Raw genomic sequence first — 22,444 nt, 5'->3', positions numbered from 1 at the left:
AATGGAGTGTTGGCTGATGTTATGCCCTTGATATCAAAGTTTTATTGGGTGCATATATTGACTTAGTCAACACAAACATGAACAAATGTTCAAAGAACTATTTTGCAGAGTACAGACAGACAACAAAGATTATTTTGTGTGTAATCGTATTTATGGGAATTTCATAGCAGAAAGAAGTTGGACGATGGATGCCCGAGGGATCGGTGACATCGGCACCAAACAAGGCATTTCAGAGAAAACACTGAATACATTTAGATTAGAAATTCCTATCGCATTTCATAATTACTTCAAACCCAATTAACGTCTCCAAAAACATAGATGCATGTTTTGCAGATCGGTTTCATTCGTATGCATTACAAAATGACGTTCGGTGCCATAAAAGTTTCTTTTTTAAAAACACTACACATTTAAACACAATACATGTTATTTTTATATACGTTTAAAGGGAAGAAATGTGGCTAAAATTTATAGCATTTACAAGCACGAAAGGCAGGACAAAATCCCAGAAGCCGATAGGTCTGTCTGAAGATGAGATCTGCTGCTTGAGCTACCATTCACAGTCACTCGTGTGCAGCAAAACAGTTCATGAAGTAAATCATTTAGAGACACTGGACAAACACTTAAAGCATGTTAAACATCACTTCTTTCAGCCCTGTTAAGATATGTTAAAAGTAGCTTTGCAGGGGTTCACCGAGAACGGTCTCCATCTCCTGAATGACCTTCTGCACCTGGTGTTCAACTTCCTCACACTCATCTGTAAAAAAAAAATCATAATCAGTGTTTTTATAAAACGGATAGGATTTCCTTTTTGAAGAACCTTATTCTACAGGATCTTTCGTTTAATAAACGTGTGTGCTGTTGGATTAAATACTGATATGACGTGCTCTTACCCTCCATCAGTTCAGCCAGGAATGGGATGGTCTCTGGCAGTAGAACCATGTAGTTCTCCTTTAGTTTTCTGGCCAACTCCAGCAACATGACCAGCGCTGAGAAACGCACCTGAACAAAAACACAAACACATCTGTATTCAAATGAACTTGTGTGTGCCAACTATAAGGCCCACCTCTGGTGCGAGCGTCTGCATACCTTGGGTGAGCTGTGACGTGTCTTGAGGAGAATCTGATAATTGAGAACTTTCCACTGCGAGTCGTCTCCCATGGTAACGGCAAACTGGCCGATGCAGGGCACCAAATGTTTGGTGATGTGGATCTTGTAGACCTCCTCTCCTCCCAGCATATTCTCCAACTTTAGAAACGCAAAAAAGCAAACTCATTACAATTTCAAATGTTCAGACAGTCACCATCAATGATTGGTGAATTTTCAATTCAATAGTTATTAGGTCAAATGTGCACCCACAGCTTCAAGCTTCTTGGTATATTTAAGTGCTTGATGCATAGTTTCGGAAATTGTGTCAAAAATCAACAGAGCTTTCTTTCTATTAGTTGCAATCAGATCAGTGTGAATGCTTTACTGACCTGATCCACCAGGGGGCTCAACAGAGCATCGGCCCTCTCTTTACTGAGGAAGCGCTGTGTGTCATAGAGGAAGATCTTGTGGAGGCAGTCCAACATATACTGCAGTAGCAGACTGCCCTTTGTCATATTATCCTCCTCATCCTCTGAATCAAAGAAGGCCTCATCTATGGGAGACGGGGTGTGAGCAGAATTGCATCAGTGCTTTTCATATTGTAATGGCTTGATGGTTTAGTTCACACACACAAAAACACTCATAATATCTAACCTGATTGGGCGGTGTTGACCTGACGGAGTAGGTCAGAAAATGGTTTGACCAGCTGCCCTGCAAACAGCACAAACAGTCCTTTGAGTTTGTCTGCGATCCGGTCTGCCAGTCTATAGAAGGTCAGCAGACGGTCTTTAGAAGCTCCATTCAACTTTGACCAATCAAACAACTGCAAGAGTGAGAAGAGAGCCAATCAGAATACATTTACATTGGAAATCTATCCAACACTCAAGACACATGACCTCTACAGTTAATATTCAAGTGAATTCTGAACCCGACAGCTTTATTGGTTCGGATGATTCATCTGCTTATATTTAGAAAGCAATTAACGTTTATTTATATTTTACGCATTAATGTGGGATGGAATGAGTGTATGAAACTTGTCAAATCCCTCTTACTGATGTTTACCTTGAAGAAGAGAGGTCTAAACGTGACTTCTGAAAGTTTCATAACCATCCCCAGCAAACAGTCGATCACACTGCCCTCGATCTCACCGGCCTTCTTCAGATCTCCCTATAAAATAACATCATCACTGATAATCCTGTCAACCATTGCCTTTGAAGACCATTCTTTAGGAATAGAAGCGAGCGTGTTTATGTACCTGGCAATGCTGTGCGCGGAAGTCCAGAGCGGTCAGGAAGAAGGAAGTGAGCTCTGATTGGTGGTTGTTCAGTTGGTCCTTGTCCATTTGAGCGATATGTTCCTTCAAGATGTTCATCAGCGGACTAAGAAAGTTCTGTAGCGTGAACAAAACATGGGCTTATATATTGCATTATTATTATTATTTAATTTGATCTTAGTGTTATATTTCATCTCTTTCATAAACTTTGTGTATACTTCATTCTGCATTAGAAGCTCCTCTCGTCAAGTCAAATCCCTTTTCTGTAAACATACTCCATAATAAAGCTCCTTCTGATTCTTTATTGTCAAAATGGAATAATATTCATATTCATATTCTTTACTCAATAAGCTTTAGCTCTTGTTTTTGTGTTTTTTCTCAAACCTCTTTGCATTCTTCTCAAAGCGGAGCTTTAGTTTATACACAGCACACACGAATAATGTCTTTTCTTAAATGGATAGTTTAGTAATACAAATCTGTCATCATTTACACACCCTTAGATTGGTCCAAACCGGTGTAAATGTCTTTGATCTGCTGAACATCAAGAAAGCTATTCGAAAGAATGTTTGTACTAAACCGTTCACTACGTCACAATCTTACCTGGTGCTTACCCACCATGCCACCGTAGCATTTGGTGATGGTGGGAATGAGGACCCTGGATGGCACTTTTGTGGCAAGAGTGTTGCTGAGAGACGTGAGGCGCAGGGTGAGCTGAGGGCAGGACGTCAGTCGCTCCGCTAACAGAGTTAAGCGTGTGGTCTACAGCATTACAAATAAATGACATGATGTTATTCACTGGCAAAATATAAAGAGTTTAAAATCACATGCCACGCCGTGTGGTGCTGCTGACCTGTGAGATGGTGTCCTGCAGGTAGGGGCTAATGAAGTGCGGGAGGGTCTCCGATGCGCGCTGTAGGGCCGTGACGGCACTCAGCAGATAGACTTCGTTGCTCAACAGATCCTTCCTCTCCTTCAGAGTGCTCAGCACAGCAGGCATTAACCTGACACGTAAAGAACACACCACATCAGTACAAAAACATCCATGCTACAACGACATCCAGAATAAAACACAAGATCATCAACCAGTACCTGTGTAACTGTGGTATAGCGCGAGCCTTCAGCGTGCCGATCACCTCCGCCACACACAGCAGAGCACTTCCCATGACGTTCTTCTCCTCGTCTTTATTAGCCACCAGCTCCACCGCTTTGATCAGCACGGGGACAAACGGCTCCTGGTGGCTCGCGCCAAAACTGCGGCAAAGAAGCTTGAGGCTGTAAAGGGCCGTCTGGCGATTGATGGCCTGCTCTTCTTCTTCCTGTGCCGTGACTTGACCGTGACCCCGACCCACAATACGCAGGAGATCACCGATGAGTTCAAGAAGCACAGTGATCTGTCACAGAAACAATCAATGTAAACAAATAATAACTGGGATGTTTAATGACACGTATTATGTGCAGTTGGTCGTCAATGGTTATAATTAGAATAAGACGAAATGACAGGAATATAAAACGGTATGTGTGAGGTTTGGTACCTGTTCTTCCTGCCACTGAGTCCTCTGCTGTAGTTTGTTATTGAGTAACTCCATGGCCTTCCTCCTCACCGATGCCAACTGATTACCCATCAGCCCCCTCATGACTGTGATGAAGGTGTCCATGGGCAGAAGGGCATTAACCTAAAAGTTATCAAATGATTTAAATGCATTCATTATTGCAAGTGTACACACAAACAATAATACATTTCAGTAGATAATAAATAATCCTTATTTTAATTTAACCGATTAAGCTTCATGATTAATCAAATTAAATAATGCTTTCAGTTATCATGCGAACCAATGTCAGAGAGTGATCCAGCAGTTTGTGTTTACCTATTATATCTCGGAGCGCTGTGCATTTTCTTTTTGTATTTATAAAGCCATAAACAGAAATATTAACATGTATTTATTTGTATGTACCAATAATTTAAACTCTCTCTATATGCGTTTATTTATGAATATTTTTCTTTAATTTAGGCATGTAAGCGTATGTGGTTATAGATTAAAAAACAATGAATATGCACAGTGCAGACATATATTATGTAAACGCAAATTTTTATTCTGGCTTAATCGTTTGAGAGCCCTAATTCTTTAGTATTAATGATTCATTGGTGTTGAATATTATATCCAGAGCAAAACAGACAGACACAGACAAAAAAAAATGCTGTCACGTAAAAACCACCCTAAACAAAAAACAAATTGAGTCCAAACACATCTGTTCAAATCGGTTACAGACAAATCTTGTAAAAAACAAGAAATGTCACTTGCTTAGACATGATTCTGTGACAATAATAGTGTTGTTCAAACGTATCAGATCAATGTTGACGCCATCTACAGTACCTTGTCCAGGGTGTCATAGGACTTGCTGAGCAGAGCTCTCCAGAACTTCGCCGTGGGTTTGTCCGAGTTATCCTCCACACATCGAGCAACTGTATGGATGTAGCGCAGAACCTCCTCCAGCAGACTGATCAAACACACAACAATATAACAATCTGCCAACCAATTCACCACAAACAAATTAAACAGTCACGCTTATCCTCACCTCTGCTGAAGATTCTGTAAGGCGCCGTCTGTAATCTCCTCACAGTCTGCAACCTGTCAAACGATTACATCACTCATTTCAAAGTTTGAAAGAAAATTCGGAAGACATCATGAAATCAACATTAAATGGATATTTCTGCCAAAAAAAATTCCCCCCAAGGCATCCTATTTGTTTGTGTAATACCACTTATCCTGGTTTGCCCAAGCTTTAGAATGGGAGTGAATTGTGGATGAGATTTTGAAGCTCCAAAAAGTGCATCCATTGATCAAAAAAGGCCTTCTGACGTGAGTCGAGGCGTTTAAAAGAAATATCCATACTGACAACGTAACTTCTGTTATCCGTCGGCCGCGTGTGAACGAGAGGGTTGTTGTTCCTGCAAATGGTGTAAGTTCTGGTTGACGAACGCAGCATTTTTCATTTTGTTCCAATAGGATGCCGTCAACAACCGTTTCATTCACGTGCAACTGACAGATAAAGGAAGCTAGACGTTATCGTTAATGAATTTGTAAATGGAGGGAATGCATTGATGTCACTTTCCCAAGTGAACATGCCTTGAAACACCTCCTTGAGTGACAGGACAGGATTCCCTTGAGTGGTAAAACACGTAGCATAATGGCTGCTTTCAATAGGAGAATCAAAGAAACCAGGACTAAAACACACTGAACTGAAATTAAAAGCAGTGGGACTTGACGTGATCCTTTTGACTTACAAAGGAACCAGGTGTCCTTGGACACTGATATGTTGCGCAGAATTGTGTTTCTTGATTTTGTAAGCAGCCATTTTGTGCAGTGTTTAGCCACTTTGGCGTGTTCACATGGGCACGTGCATACCCTAAATATGAGAATATGAGAAGGCCTTTATAAACCCCATGAGCAGTTTTTTTTTATCAACGGATGCACTTTTTGGAGCTTCGAAATCTCATCCCCAATTAGCTTGGACGACCCAGGATACGAAAGTCATATACAAATAGCATGCCTTGATGGTCAGAAACACATGGGAGAATTTAGCTTTTTGGCTGAAATATCCCTTTAAGTGAACTGCGGTCCAGTATAAATGGGGCTACCTTTCCAACAAATTTGTCAGAGGCCAGGAGATGAGCCATGAAAGAGACGGAGAGGAATTTAAAATGACGGAGTTCTTTCCCACTATGAGCTTGAACGTTGAAAATCAGATCGGAGACCGTCTCTTCCTTCTTCACTGCACTTCTTCCTCGAGTACACTTTTTCTCAGAATCTGTAAAGAAGAAATAAACAAACTCTCAAAAAATGTGTCAACATTAAAGGATTTCCCAAAAAGGAAAATTCTGTCATTGTTTACTCACCCTCAAGTTTTTCCTGTCACATGTTAAAAAAATTACTTTGTTATGCTGAACACAAAGGAAGATATTTAGAAGAATGTCAGCTGTTTTCAGTACTTGGACTTCATTGGCTACCATAGTAGGAAAAATGCAAATGGTAGTCAAAGGTGCATTCTTCAACATATCTCTTTTTGTGTTCAACACGACAAAACAATATACAATATATTGAGGATACTGCAACGCTGGACCACTGAACTTGCTCACTCACCTTCCTCGCTGTCCTGTGGTAGAATCATGAGGTACTGCAGGACCCTGATGAGGGAGGCGAGCTGCTCCTTCACTTCAAACTCACAGCACACGGAGATCCAGAAGTCCTGATCTCTCTCCACAACAGACTCCTGAACACACAACATCCTGTCAATGCCTCAAATAGCTAAACACACAGGAAATAAAACTACAAATGAAAACTGTACGCACCTTTTCTGGCCCGGCGGCATTGACGGAAGTCTGCGTGACGTGTTGCTTGAACATGAGCAGCATCAGGACCCAGAGGAAGTGAGACGGGCCCAGCGTGCCCAGCAGCTGACTGAGGATGGGTAAGCGCCTGTGCTCGGGCACATGCGGGAGAGCATCAACGAACACGTGCATAATACGAGTCACCACGATCTCCATGTGGGTGTCAGACTGAGCACTGCCATCCTTATGGGCCTGTAAGAGAATCAAGTGTAAAGTGGGTATTACCATAAATTAAACGCCCAGTTTGACGCATCATACATGGCACAAGCAATACAGGGCAAGTTCAGTCCAGTCTGGGTTAAGGGTTTCAGATGACCTTGTCACACACCTTTATAAGAGCAGGGATGACAGCCTGTACAGTCTTATTGATGACCTGGAAACTGTAAGCATCATCCAGTCGCATGATGTTGGCACCCATGAAAGTGAAGATGGGCATGATGTTGTGAAGAACCTTCTCCTGAAATGAGTGAACAAGATGGTTACTACTGTTTTCAAAAACTGTGTCTGTGAATGTATCTGTGAATGTACTTACAGGAAAGATTCCAGCTAAAGCCCCGAGCAGCAGCAGGGAGTGATGGTGAGTTTGGGGCACATCTGACATTCTGACACACTGCACCACCAGCTCCACGTTAAATTTGTCCTCCTCCAGCACATCTAATCACAGAACATAAAAACAAATCATGTAATAAAAACCTCAACACGTTTAAATAAAAAAGCATGGGCAGTTCAAGAGGTCATCGTTTCTGAGGGTCTTTAAAAAAGAATTGTACTGCAAGGCTCCAACATCGTATGACACGGTAAAAACAAGCATTCGTGTTACTGTGCACATTTCTTGTAAATTGTAGCCGTTTAGAGGTCTTTGAAGCACGCTGACACGGTTTCTTGTACCTTTGCTGACAGCTCCACCATCTGGAGAGAGTTTCTGACAGATGTTGAGCAGGCAGATGAGGATGAGCTGTTTGGTGTACTCTATATTCTCCTGCTCGGCTGCGGCACGCTCTAGACATCTACAAAACACATTTCAACTTGATAACGTTTCATTCACGCATAATTTGACAGATGCCTTCACTCTATGCAACTAAAGGTACATTAAATCAACGTGTTCTTTTTCTGGGAAACATGTCTGCATGATCTATATTCAGACATGAACATTCAAAGCTTTTGGATGAAGAAGTTGTAAAACCTGATCCTGAACCAAAACTTTCAGAACCAACCTAAACTCATGTGTCAGACACATTAAAAAACAAGGAGCTCACTCCAATACACTTGTGATGAAACGTGCTCATGATGTTTGTTACACACCTGGAGAGAAGGTGAAAGAGAGCAGGCACTAGACACTGAGCTCTCTTCAGCTTCTTTTTGTGTTGCAGCAGCTCTAGAATGAGGGTGACTCTCGGCCACGAGACGACAGCCTCCTCTGGTCCTGCCGTAGACGTGTCCTGGGTTTTTCTGCAGGAAAACCGATGCAGTTTAAACCTACAAATCTTCCAGTATTGAAGCTTGCCGCAAAAAGGGCAACCCCTCACCTCTGCAATTTACTCCGCCGTGCTTGTTGAACGGTCGCTGCAACTCTGTGTTTATCTGGAGGCATCAGCTCATTGGCCACTAACTCTGCATCCACTGCAATCTGCAAACCCAGACGCGTTAAAACGTTTTTTTAATAACAAGAAGATATTTATCATTGGTCTGCCAAACAATTAGAGGGATAAATGTAATTACGGTGCATTAAGACCGTAAAACCCTTGGATTGCTAACACAATGCTCCATTAACCATCGAAAGGAACAATATTAATAATATTCATACCGCTTTAAAGACGCTGTTGGTAGCTTGGGCACAGGCAGGGTTTTTGTTCCCCACCAGCAAGTCGAAAAGAACGGCAAGAATTCTCTGCTGAATCTTTTCATCTCCAAGTGCCGCGAAGAATGGCTTGGTGATCTGATGAAACATTACATTACATCATTCCTACGACGCAATCATTTTCCAACATGATTTTACTTTTTCAATGTCGAACGTGAAAGAAAAACTGAACCAAGTGTCGACAGTTACTTCATGAAACAATGTTCATTTGAGGTAATTCTGTACACAGGAAGGGTGTGTCAAACAATATCTGTAATGAAAGCTTTTCATCTGTCCACCGACCTGCTCCAGGGCAATAATCTGGAAACTAGGCATAATGGGGTACGGCTTGGCTGTCGTGCCAATAGCCCGGATGAAGATCTCCAGGCACCGCGGCTCTTTGACCAGTAAAGGTGCAGACTTCTCATTGAATTTGCTCAGCAGCAGCTGCAGTACGAGAGCCTCGTCTGGCAGGAAGGTGCATGTGTCTGGAGCGCACTGCTCGAGAAGACACTCCACAGCCGGCAGAAGAGCATCCAAAACATGCTGGAGCAAGAGGAAAAGATCCATTCATACGCAGCCATTGCAGAAAGAGGTATGAGAAACGGTGATGTCGTGACTGTACCTCTCCGTTGATGTCCTGAATGGCCCGCAGCAGAGATTTGGAGGTGTATAAGGGGCAACAGGGTAACTGCACGCACTGCAGGAGCTGATCGATAGAGGCAAGCTTTTTATTCTTGCCTTTCAACGATATCGCCTCCTCGTAAACGCTGGACAGAGCCTGCGGGAGCAACTGAAGAGTTATTACTTTGCCAAAAACACATGGAACTGAAACGATCGATTCAACTCCAAGCAGCATTCAAATGCGGCTGTGACTGACCTGGCTGAGGTACGAGGGGTCGGCGATGATCTCCTCGGATGATTTGAGGAGATGTTCCACCAGTGGATGGTAAGGTGAAGATACGACCCCCCTGAAAGAGTGAAGCACAGCGATGGAAGCCTTCCGGACCTCACACACGCCGGATCGCAAGCACACCAGCAGAGACGGCACCACTGCAGGAAGAAAACAAACAGGAGTTCTCATCTGTCATCTCGGTTGAAAACAATAGTGAAATCAACATGTGCAAACAGCACACATTTATTTACTGCAAGAGAGTGATGTACCTGGTGAGGCACCTGATGCCAGTACATTGAGGGTTTTCATTGGCTGCTTGCAAAGCAAAGCCTTTCCAACATAAAGAGCCTGAGTTTGCAGTATGGCACTGACTCGACAGTCCAGCTGGTCACCTAAATTACTGTTGTAGCCCCACAGGAGTGAGAGAAACTTAAATATAGTCAAGGGCTCTTTCAGGTGCACCTGCGAAAAGAAGAGCCAGACATAAATGAGCAATGTCGCCAACATTGTTACGATGAATGAAATGCAGTGAAAAATCTAATGAAGATCCACGCTTCACTCCCAGAAACCTTTCGATTGTAAAAGTGGCATCCAAACCATAACTTTAACAGAAAAAGACATTTAAATAAACCACATAAATTACAGAATGTAACAATAGACATTTTTAATGGCCCCAACTTCATTTACAGTGTTTGGTTACCGTTCCGATTATATAACAATGGATTTGTTATCTAATTTATAATAATATTAATTTCACTGTATATAATATTCACATTTATTCATAATATAGTTGGATTAAATTCAATTCAGTTACAACCACTCGACAGTTATTGATTCTTTGCTGAGGTCATATAACGTTTGTTTATGTTGTTGGTGCTGAACCCGTATCACGTTTTCTTAAGGTATGACGTGTGTTTAATTCTATAGTTTATGTTCGTTTCGCTTCCTTAAATTAAAACCGACATGAAATGTAGTTGAATTTTCATTGTGTCTCCATTTTGTTAGCAACGCCCAAGTTTCAATGGCTACTTCTGACAACCGCTACTTCTGTTTCATGGTGACTTTAATATGTATGGTAACCGCACTTAAACTTAATAGAAGATGGACGGTAAAACATTGAATACATTCACTAAGGAAGAGATTTCAGCACCTGTAGGATGGGCTGCATTAGGCTCATAAAGCAAGAGGCCAGCGGCCCTTCACTGGCCCCTGATATCACCACGTCAAACAGACGACAAAGGAGATGCAGGTAACAGCAGGTATTAGTGTCCATCTTCTCTGGGTTCCACCAGGACTCACCTGCAATACACAGCGTGTCATTTTGGTTTTGGGTACTTTTTTTAAAGGTTTTGTGTGAACTTGTGCTACACAGACGGACGGAAAAGTATTTTCCCTAATAAAACATGCATTGCTGTTCATTTCGAATAAATAGAGTAATTTACCTTTAAATGTGGATTTGGGGCATTTGAGGGCAGTGATGAATAACCGCAGGAGTGAGAGAAGCAGGAGGCTGTGTTCTTTCTCTGCACTGACACCAGCGTTCATTTTCTTCAGGAACTTACCCAGGCCAACACACAACGGCACACACACATCCGACCCCACATCAGACACCTTATGTGACAGAAATACAACACAGTAGGCTACATTTGGATGCAGGATGTAGTCGTGACAGTCATGGAAACGGTACATTTGTTTTTCAATACTACGGAGTAATACTGTTTTTACGATAAAAAACAACTGGTATCATGAGAACAACAGACATCAGTCTTAAACTGACAACACACCGCTCATGCAGCTACTGAGAGACATCTTGAGCGGTGCAGTTTAATACTTCAAGCTAAATTGCATGTTTTATCATGTCTTACTAATAAGAGAAAGCATGCTTGTCATCTTTCAACTTTTTCCTCATCCACACTACAACGCGAAATAACTGCGGTTTTACATTTATCCACCTTCTCTCAGTTTGGACAAAAGGCCAAAACGGAGAGAAGAGGATGTATTTCAAATAAAACTGCACTAGTGTATTTCCTGATAGCACACATACATCTGTCGTACGTCTATTTGATGTCTGCAAGATATCTGCAATACATAGTTTGCTCATCTGCAATGTCTCGGAGATGTCAGCTGTCAGACGTCATGTAGACATCTAGATGTCGTCTGTAAGATGTTTCTGATTTAGAATGGATGTAAATCTGCTCATCTAAGATGTTTAGCAGATGTTTTAACTCCAGTTCTTGAGCAGACGTTCAGACGTCTCCGAGACGTATTGCAGATGAGCAAACTATGTATAGCAGATGTAAATGCAGACGTCAAATAGACGTGAGCAAGATGGATTGTGCTATCTGGGTACAGAGTATTTATGTTTTGGTTTAAAGCTGGCTTTCCATTTTTACAAAGGCACTTCTAAAATGTCTAATAAATGACTCATGTGGCAAGTAGCCATTTATTTTGCAGTAATTGTCAGGGTTCGGACCTGCTCGGGTTGGATAGTGGTGATGTGAAGCAGTGAAGGCTCCAGGAGTTTGTAGACACTCTGAGCTGTGTGCAGATGTTGACTCTCAGTCATAGACTCCAGACTCTGAAGAAGCGTGAAACACAAGACGACAAACGCCGTTCTCTCCCGCACGCTGCTGCCCTGGCGGCTCACGAGCTTACACACATTCTCAAGCTGCAACACGTACACAAATGACAAACACTTGACTCATATAATCTATATGTATATTAAAACATGAAATCAGTTTGATTCTTACAGTGTTGCGTTTGGTCGTGTGATCCATGTTGGCCAGGTTCTTTATCAGAGTTGTTGTCAGCATTTGGTTGGCCATCTCCAGCATGTCTGATGGAGGGGTTTTGGCCTGAACTTCCTTCAGCACTTGAAAATTAAGACAACACAAAGTCAACATGAAACCAAAATCGACATACTTTCTTAGTAAATGTACCTGTGTTTATTGCATTTACAAAGCAACTGCTTTCATAAAAATCCAATCCCAATGTTCTCACTAACCATTCTGGGTCAGAGGTTAAACATGAAGAAAAACATTATTTATACTAACGACTAGAAATGTCATTATAAAATCATCCCTAGTAACCTTTGGCCCATCCTTTGGTCAGAGGATGCTGAGAAATCAGATTGGTTTCAGCTACGCATGATGCCAGCTGCAGCTCTAGACAATCGGGCTCTGCACCCATCACCACCAGGAATGGCAGGAGATCCCACGTAACCTGCGCCTTCAGATCCGGCCTGCCCTCGACAGCACGCGGGTCATCCAGAACACGCACAGCCTCCTTCAGCACCAAACACCTGCAGTATACAAGACCAGACTGAAAATCGAAGCAAAAGTCTTGCAGTGTATTTTAGCCTCAAGGAAACAAACGCGTTGTTCTAGTATAACTAACCAATCGGCTGATGGCTTGGTGCGTTGCAGAAGAGCAATCAAACTGGAGACCGTCTCCACTGAATCCATAAAGCCCAAGTGAAGCTGTTAGAAACCACGACAGGCATTTAATCTCCATGTCAAGAGAAATCTATGACATAAAAGGTTTGTGCATCTATTGGTTATCTGACCTCCAGTGCTGTTATGGCAGACATCACAACCTCCGGCACCTCATCCTTTATTCTCTCCAGTAACGAATCCTTAAGAAACACTTCATCAAAGCCATTCTGCAACAAACAGGACACAAACATCTTATTACTTCATTTCATTGACGTGCATCTCCTGCATGGTGAAGCAGAAAATATTTACAAAAACAAGACAGGTTAAAGTAAAAATGACCGTTCATTAACATGTGTAAAGTGGTGATTATAGATGAAACAGAAACGTAAGATGTGGAGAAGTTATTGTTTGGAAAAAAGTATGATGAGGATGCTTGACCCTCCAGAGCATCTTCATGTAGCCCAATGACAATATTTTTTAATCTACCACCATTTGCTATTATTGTTACAACATTCACTACATTAGCAATGACGGCCATTTGAATAATCCTTAGTATCTTTTCTGAGGCTAAACTAGCCACAGAGGCCTAAAGCAAGAACTAAATTATTGGGTTATTACATTACAAAGCAAGCTTTTATTTTCTGTTAAATGCACTAATGTATCACTCACGATGTGGCTGGTAGTCTACATAAAGAAAATGAACAGGCCTCATATTGATTTCATGTGGATGTGAACATTGTAGGTGCAAATAGTACACACCTGTGAGGTGAAGATCTCTTTTAGGTAGTTGACAGCCATGTTTCTCACTGAAGGTAACGGATGGTTTAGACTGAGCAAAAGAGATGTGTCGGACTCCTCCAGGATCTGCAGATACACATGCCACAATTATTCATACAACATGAAGATTTGATTTGACACCAGTTTGAAGTGACAATGACATTACGCCATTACCATTTTCCTGCTTATAACATTCCTCTGTTCACGAAATAAGACAGAATTAGACCTTAAAGGTCCCGTTCCCCACAATCCCATTTTTCAACCTTAGCTAGCGTGTAATGTTGCTGTTAGAGCATAAACAGACCTGCAAAATTATCAAGTTTAAAGTTCAGTGCCAAGCGAGGTATTGTCTATAACAGAATTCGCTTTCAAAGAACTACAGAGAACCGATGGAATCGGAGTACAGCCCTTTACTTCCCGGGCACATGATGTCACGATTCCGAGTGCTTTTAACCTCCGCCCTGAGGAAAAGAGACGAGTAAGAGCCGCTGGAGTAGTGTTTGGTTAGAGATTGTAAACAGCTACGCCCTAAATGACTTTGACTTTCATCCCAGTCCTACAGCTGGTAATAAGAATTCAGCTACACACATTTTAACGGTCGAATAACAGCTTCCATGACTTTAACATCGGCTGTGAAAGCTGTTCTGTGCAAGACCTCTAAAACACTTCTATGAAACATCTTAAAAGTCCTGCTTGCATGTGTCGCCTGGTCAATCTCCTGGTTCTATTATTCAACTCGGGTCCAATATAAAAAATCAAAACTAACGCTTCTGTTATTCGTGTTAATTAATCTAACCGGTCTGACGGCATTCAGTCATTTCCCTCACCATAGTATGAAAAACTTTATAAATACACGTGGACTGAGAGGGGGACCGACCAATCCCAACAGCCTGAGAAGCTTGCTGATATGGAATAGGTGGGACATCTTCACACACACACTAAGAGGGGAACCAATCACTACAGACCTCTTCAGCTTAACCAATCAGAGTGTTTTTGGAAGGAGGGACTTTATATAGACCGGAAGAAAGTCGTTTTGTAAGAAGAGGGACAGCGGTGAACAATAACACTTGAAATTAGTATAACAGTGTTTTTTTTATTCGAAACATGAAAATCCATTGTTAAACGTAAAAGCCTCAAAAACAGCAGAGAAATGGCTTCTTTAACAGTTTCAACTAATTATATTTCTTAAATTACAACCAATAAGCTCTCCCTATTTTTCATAAACATTTACTCAATAACTTTTAATCAAAGATGCGGAGTGCAGCTGTGACATGTCAGAGGAGACCTGGCCCTCCCGGCTGAGACTGGTTTCTCCCGAGGTATTTTGCGCCATTTATTTATCATTGGTGTTTGGGTTCCTCGCCACAAGGCCACGTTGGCTTGCTCACCGGAAGACTGCATTTATCAGATATTATTTACAAGAATGATCTAACTTGTTCTAAAAACACCATGTACTGTGCTGTGTTTGACCTTTTCTGTGTTGTACTGTTTTTCTTATTTTCTCCTGTAAAGCTGTTTTGGAACAATGTACATTGTGAAAAGCGCTAAATAAATGCAATTTTATATAAATAAATTTGCTACAATAATAACTAAATACTATCAAGATAACAAACTATTTCGAGTATTTGTTAACATTGGTTAATAAGTATCACTATGTCGCTAGGCTCCTGATCAATTCCTGAGTTTCTTGGGGGAACTAAATGACTGCAAATGATGTTTCACTGATTCATTATTTATTTGTAAACTGCCAAAATGGACTGTTTCCAAAATCTAACTGAGACTAACGGAAAGGACACAGATTAGTGGCTTACCTGGTATTTCCCACAGCTCATAGTAAGAGAGATAAACTGATGGAGCAGGCTTTTTTCATGGTCACACGACACACTTTTAACCTGATTTTCCAAAACTACATCCATTGCACATGGATATCTGCAAGATAAACAACAAACAAAATAGAATATTACAAAACAATGTTTTGCATTTAGCAAGATGTAAACAAAACTGGTCCAAAGTACACTATGTGTTACAAATGTTACACACAAAACAAATTTTTAAACAAAATACAACCAACATAATATTTACAACTAAATCACAATGTTAAATGAACATCTTCATGACTTTAAGAACCAGTATGTTTACGTTTGGCAAAACGATCCAAATTTAGCACAAAACAGTGTAGAAATGATTTTAAAGTCGGTGTGAACATGCAAACAACTGTAACATGACAGATTCAGAGCAAGACAGAATATCAAATGAGAAGAACTGAGGATGTGGCATGATTTTATTGCACTGAGGAGTGACTGAATCTAGAAAGCTTCATCTTCATCTCAAGATGTCTACTGTATTTGATGTCTGCATTGACATGTGCAAATATGTTTTTATTGTTTGCTCATCTGCAATACGTCTACTGTCAGATTCAGACATCAAGACAATACATGTAAGATGTTTATGATTTAGAATGTATGTAAAACTTTGAGATGTTTTCTAAACAGCAGATGTTTTCCAGATCTCCAGATTGAAATACTGATTTCGTGGGGACTTTAAAGGTACCTGGATTCAAAGAGTCGTACAGTAGACTGCATCCTTTGGTTCAGAGCTGAAATCTTCTCAGAGGGAATGTCACCACCCCGGGAAACATATTCCTCCAGAAGAAGCCTGGAACGATGTAGGTACAAGAAGAGAAAATAATCAAGTTTCTTAAAGTCTTTTCTGAAGAGCTTTCATGACTTCAAGACTGAATTTAGCTCTTCTTACTTGGCTGCGGTGTTCTCGAGGTGGCTGTTCAGCTGAAGGTTCTGGAAGACTGACTCTAACAGACGTTGGTGGTCAACACTGTGTGATGAATCTTCATTCTGCTGCTCACCTACAGAGAGACAACAACGAGAAATATACACGCAATACGATCAACTTATTTTACATGTTACATTTCTTATCAATTATAATTAAAGTTATTTTTAAATTGAAACCATTTAAGGAAAATAATGAGAAACAAACCATCTTGTGTCATGACGGTGTGGATGAGATGGGGCAGCAGGTATCGCAGTATGGGACTGATGTCATGGACGGCAGATATACTCTGCAGGGTGGACACCAAGGTAGGCACAGCACACAGATACCCAAAGGGCCTAACAGAAAAAAGACAAATACAATAGTAACACGATAAAAACATTAGCATGAGTATATCAAGGAACGGGTCATGCTTACGAAACCATTGACACATCCTGGCAGTTCAAATTTAAAGTATAATACAGGAACACCAAAAATGATTATAATAAAGATAACCTTGCACAGAGCATCATTTTAACTAAGGAATGAATGAATGATATATTTCATTACATTTTCTGCAGAAATTTGAATTTCTGTAACGCAGAATTTCTGTTGTCTGAGTGCAGTATATATATATATATATATGTAATGTAAACTGAGTCAAATTTATAATATTCTGAAAAATAACATTTGACATTCTTCTAGATGTTCCCGAATGGCAAAACATGCATTCAAAGAATATTCATGTATAATAATAATGAGGAAATACAGACAAAAAGGTAAAAAATGCCTGATATATTCTCATCCCTTAACATTTTTAAAAGACTCTTTACACACAAATAAATGTAAAATAATATATATTTTTGTAAATTTTATGTGAAGAAACATCTTTCAGTATTTTTTAAACAGATTCTTTATATTTCTCTAAAATAAAGCTTAATATTCTCTTGTCATGCTGTGTACATGACTTTTTTCATTCTCATTACTGATACCGGCAGTTTTTCGCATTTCTATTCAAATAAACTTCATTAATCTCTTATATTGTATGATTAATAAGAACTAGTTTGTTTTAGGGATGCTCCGATCCACCTTTTTTGCTTCCGATACCGATTCCGATACCTGAGATTCAGTATCGGCCGATACCGAGTACCGATCCGATACTAAGGTAAAAAATGTAAAGTGCACAATTACTTAATAAACTATGTGCATTGCTGTGCAAGACATCAGGCTCGACTTAACATAAATTTCCTGACCCCGTAAAAAAAAATAACAAACTAATGATTCACAAATTTAGTAAATAGTTTATTAAACCAGCACCGGTGCAAAACAAATGAAAAATAAAACAAAAGTGTTCACTATCTTTGGACAGAAGACATTCAAATTAAAGTGCAAATTAAGCAGCTGAATATAACAACAGCTTCACTAGCTTGATAAACGGGTATAAATAAATGGAAACAAAATCTCTTATTAATTTTTAAGAAAGTGCAAAAATAATTAAAAAATCAATTCGCAAAAAAAAGCTGCTGAAATTGAGCAAAAAAATAATAGCTTTACTGCTTTAGATATTCAAAGTAACATGAATCAGATCTTTTTAATGCTTTAGTCACTAAAGCAAAGTCCACTTAACTAAACTAAAGTTTAGTGAAAATAAAATTTAACATCCAACACAGAAACAGATGAATAAAACACTAGCTTCCCCAGCTGAGTAAAACTGCACATGTTTGTTGCATTTAACGTGGCATTTTGTGGCACAAAATTCTCATCCAACCAGTGTGCGGTTAAACTTAAAAGCGACACGGGGGACACGTCGCAGCTCCAGATATCTGTTGTAAAACTCACTGCATTGACATCTTTAATTTTTTCGGATATGTGTTTGCTTTTTGACTTTTCGGTACAGTTCAAGGTAGAGTTAAATATTTACGCTTCGGCGTGTCGTACTGCGGCTCCAGGTGGTTTATAAGGAGTCTGAAGCCATTATTCGCAACGACGGACAGCGGTTGCCCATCCATAACAATGAAAGCGGTGGAACTTATTGGCGTAGCTGTTGTAAAATTACTCCAAATGACAGATATTTTGGCTCGCTCCATGCTGTTCGCTGCTATATTTTCACTTGTTCACGTGCACTACGTACAGAGCACGTTGCTAGCGTATGATGTCGCACGTTGCTAGCGTATGATGTCGCACGTTGCTAGCGTATGATGTCACACGTTGCTAGCGTATGATGTCGCACGTTGCGCAATGCGCAGCCGCCCACGAGAGAGTTTAAGCGCCGGTTTCTCCATGAACTTTTACATCGTCTAGCACAAATTTTATGTCAGATCGGGTATCGGTGACAAATTGCACCGATACCCGATCTAGAATTTTATTACGTATCGACGCCGATACCCGATACGAATATCGGATCGGAGCATCCCTAGTTTGTTTGTCGCTATTTTTTTTAGGCAAAACATGCTATTGCATTGATAGTTTTTAATGGCTAAGGTCATACCATTTTTAAAGGCCTTTTTGTACAAACATTTGAACTGTCAGTTAAAAGTGTTTATGAAAGTGTTCTTAAGAAAATCATGTTTGAAACCAAGATTTTGTGAGAATCACCCAATTCAGAACCAAATCATAAAAACTTACTTTGAACCAACTACCCCTTCTTTCTGGTTCTGGAGGAGGATGATAATGCAGCCCAGACCCTCTTTCACCAGCTGTGGTGTTTGACTCAAAGACTTGGACAACTGCACAGTCAATGAGTCCACCAACTGAGCCTCCATCACCACCTTCACGGCCAGCTGACACACGATCATGTATGTGGCAGCTCTGTAGTCCAAAAGCTCTGATTTCAGCCCCTGGTTATTCAAGACAATACCATAATCGGTTTCATCAATTTCAATCATTTTTACAGCTTTTGAATTCTGCATAACACAGTCAAACATAATGAAACTTAACTCTTATTTGTGTAAACTTATCTGGCTTCAGTTGGTTAATGTGCCATATTCACAATCACTGTCTTACCAGTTGTATATGTGGAAGCAGTTTGGCGATTATAGGATCAGTTATCTTTTCTACAGCGTCGAGCGCAGGAATGATGGTAGAAGCATAGAAGGAGAAGATCACTCTCAACTGGGGGCAGTTCCCATCGTGGAAAAACTCAGAGTACGCCTGCAATAAAATTCAATCGACAATTAACCAATGCAACAAATCATCAAACTGGCAGATTTTAACCCCAGCTAACGGCATCTTACCTTAACAGATCTTGTGACCATAGAGCATATGAAATCCATAAAGCCTAAATCCTTATAACAGTGTGTGAGCAGAGTTCCCCGGGCCAGAGGAACACCAGGTTTCTATAAAGCAAATAAAAGATCAACTCAAATCTGACAACAACAGTGTGACAACTTTTTCTATTTATTTAAGGAGGGTTTCCAACAAAATGTCACTTTTTTTAAGAGGCTTTTTATGCCTTTAATGGTATGACAGTAGAGAGATGACAGGGAAGCACTGGGTGAAGATAGGGGAGCGAAGGACCACAGAGATGGGAATCAAACTCAGGGGGCCATGCACTGGCGCTACATGTCGACTGACAAACCAAATAAGATGGCATTTACAAATGCCACCCCTTGAGTAGTTTATATGAGGCCTACTTTTAATTTTAACCATTTTAATTTTAAGGTTCAATAATGCTGTATTTTCCATATAGTGTGTATGTTTGTATCTCCTCTTTGCCCCGCCTCTCTGAAACAAGTAGATTTTATACAAAGTACATTGCTCTGAAAAGTGAGGTGTGCTATGATTGGCCAGTTAACCGGTGCGTAGTGATTGGTCGAATACTGCAAGCGTGTGACATAAATGTATCGCGTCTTAACATATTTGGAACATCAGGTTTTAAAGCAATTGTCCTGACATGTACTTGCGTTTACATTTGGGCGGTCTTAGTCAAATCATACCACAAACTGACGTAGATTTGTGGGGTGTGGTTACACCACGAGGCGTTTCAGGCAGGTCTGTCTCGCAATTTTACGTGTCTAATACAACCACAGGCAACTTACACTAGGGGCAAAAAACTATTTAGTCAGCCACCAATTGTGCAAGTTCTCCGCAATTTTCATCATAGGTACACTTCAACTATGAGAGACAGCATGAGAAAAAAAATCCAGAAAATACATACCTGAATTCCATGCAGCCAATGCCATTTGTGGGTTGGATCGTCTATCTTTAAAAGCTGAATCACTCGTACAAACACTTTAGTCTCATGATAAGGTAAAACGCAGGCAATCAGACTGTCCTGGTTATACAGATGAATGTGGAATCTGCAATCAATCAATTTGTATTATTGATCATTTCAATCGTTTTTTCATGCTTTCGGAGGTCAAATGGACCGTCTGCAATTAAATCTTTCCATTTGCCATTGACAAGTATATTGCTTTAAAACAATAGTGTGAATAACATGATCAACATGAGAGAGAGAGAGAGAGAGAGAGAGAGAGAGAGAGAGAGAGATTACCTGTGTACTAGCCATTCAATGCACTTCAGAGCAGGCTTGAGCAGAAAGTAAGGTGACAGCCGAGTCAGAAAGAGTGAGATGCTCTTGTCTAGTTTCTTGTTGACCTCTTTGGACTGAACGCTCCGCTCTAAAGTTAGAGACGCCTGACTGAATAGAGTTTCGTGAAACTCGTTGAACGCTGGATCAATTCCAGTCATCTCCTCCAGTCCTGTGCAGCCTGTGACAAATGACCAACAACAGCAAACATTTACAAAACGTGATTGGTACAACTTTTCTCAACGGTCACATCACAAGAAATCTGAATGACCAATTTAAAGAAAAATGATAACTGCACGTGTTCAGAACGGAGCTTTCTGTGCAGTGCATTACAGTTCTGTAACCACAGTTGATCTGCAGAGGCATACATCTAATCCAATGCAGTAAACCCATATCAACAGGCACGATCTGTGAAACTGTTGTTTATTTAGATGCTATTCTCACCCAACGCATGGAAGGTGCTTCTGTCCATGCTGGCTGCATCTTTAGGGTCAAAGAGCACAGAGGCGATCTCTCTTCGGCTGAGCAGATTAGGGTCATTCTGCGGCAATGCCAGTCGCTTCAACTGATGTGCTAAGGATGTCATCTTGAAAACATAATATTAAAGTCATTTAAAATAAACGAGCAAATTAAATAAACTACAACAGCCTGTGTCCATTGTTGGTTGGTAAGATTCGGTGAATTGTGCGAGATGTTATTCGCTCTGGATAAATGTCTGCTAAAGGATTAACGTTAAGAGACAGGTCAACATCATTCTTACTATTAAAACAACGGGAATCCCATATGGAAATGTTATAGTATACCGTAGGATTTATTTACTACAGTAAACTGTCGTAGATTCTAATATTTAAGCATACCGTTTCACGTGCTATAGTAATACTATAGTAGGTGGTTATCCCATACTCGATGAGTTTAATAACGTTTCATCAAATGTTTAATCGACGGATCACCAGAACCTGATCTAAACAAAACAAGGATGATGATGGTGTATAACATATAAACGAAAAGAACGTATCATTATTTCTCTTTAGGGTTACTAAAACGCCATTTTAGTGTATGACATATGAGTGGCATCAGGACGTAACACCACAGGACAAAGTTTCCCCATGAACGGTAAAAGATGCTTCGCTGAATCAATTAGCTCAAAACTACTTAAAACTTAAACAAATATAGACTCCTACCTTTAAACGTATTTATCGCACCAGTTTCCACGTGCGTTAGAGCGCAGAATGTTTTCGCTCTCTGTTTTGTTTTGGGTGGCGGAGGACTACGCGACAGTTATACCGCCATCTAGCGCATCGGATGTGTGCGGCACTTTGTGTAAAATGAAGGCTGTGTGGAGAACTCTCAGCGTCCTCATTACTAAATTACTTTGTCATTACTTTCCCCCTAGAAAAAATAAAATAGGGGATTACTCGTTTTAAGTATTTAAGTACAGTGTACTTGCATTATATGCTATAT

The 22,444-nt window shown here is 40.5% G+C and overlaps 1 protein-coding gene across 1 annotated transcript; it reads right to left on the bottom strand.

Moving 5' to 3' along the window:
• Position 1: 1 nt before the first annotated feature.
• Positions 2-22,317, bottom strand: heatr1 (HEAT repeat containing 1). The gene is made up of 45 exons (XM_079476387.1): positions 22,165-22,317; positions 21,428-21,569; positions 20,948-21,164; positions 20,612-20,753; positions 19,689-19,790; positions 19,459-19,605; positions 19,081-19,292; positions 16,684-16,814; positions 16,444-16,552; positions 16,240-16,344; positions 15,501-15,618; positions 13,672-13,776; positions 13,044-13,139; positions 12,875-12,957; positions 12,568-12,779; positions 12,229-12,350; positions 11,952-12,146; positions 10,921-11,089; positions 10,629-10,777; positions 9,748-9,940; positions 9,464-9,636; positions 9,209-9,364; positions 8,887-9,129; positions 8,551-8,682; positions 8,273-8,373; positions 8,049-8,195; positions 7,635-7,753; positions 7,279-7,400; positions 7,075-7,203; positions 6,708-6,938; positions 6,499-6,628; positions 5,997-6,166; positions 4,934-4,986; positions 4,732-4,855; positions 3,892-4,032; positions 3,449-3,750; positions 3,210-3,360; positions 2,960-3,118; positions 2,342-2,476; positions 2,149-2,253; positions 1,741-1,909; positions 1,476-1,639; positions 1,087-1,245; positions 891-999; positions 2-754 (listed from the first exon to the last, which is right to left on the bottom strand). The coding sequence occupies exons 2-45, from the start codon at positions 21,567-21,569 to the stop codon at positions 666-668; spliced, it is 6,462 nt and encodes a 2,153-aa protein (XP_079332513.1). The 5' UTR covers positions 22,165-22,317; the 3' UTR covers positions 2-665.
• Between the last annotated feature and the right edge of the window lie 127 nt (positions 22,318-22,444).

Source organism: Barbatula barbatula (assembly GCF_947034865.1).
Source record: "Barbatula barbatula genome assembly, chromosome: 16".
Classification (NCBI taxonomy): Eukaryota; Metazoa; Chordata; class Actinopteri; order Cypriniformes; family Nemacheilidae; genus Barbatula; species Barbatula barbatula.
Note: the sequence above shows the minus strand (reverse complement) of the source record. Positions and strands in the feature narration are given on the sequence as shown.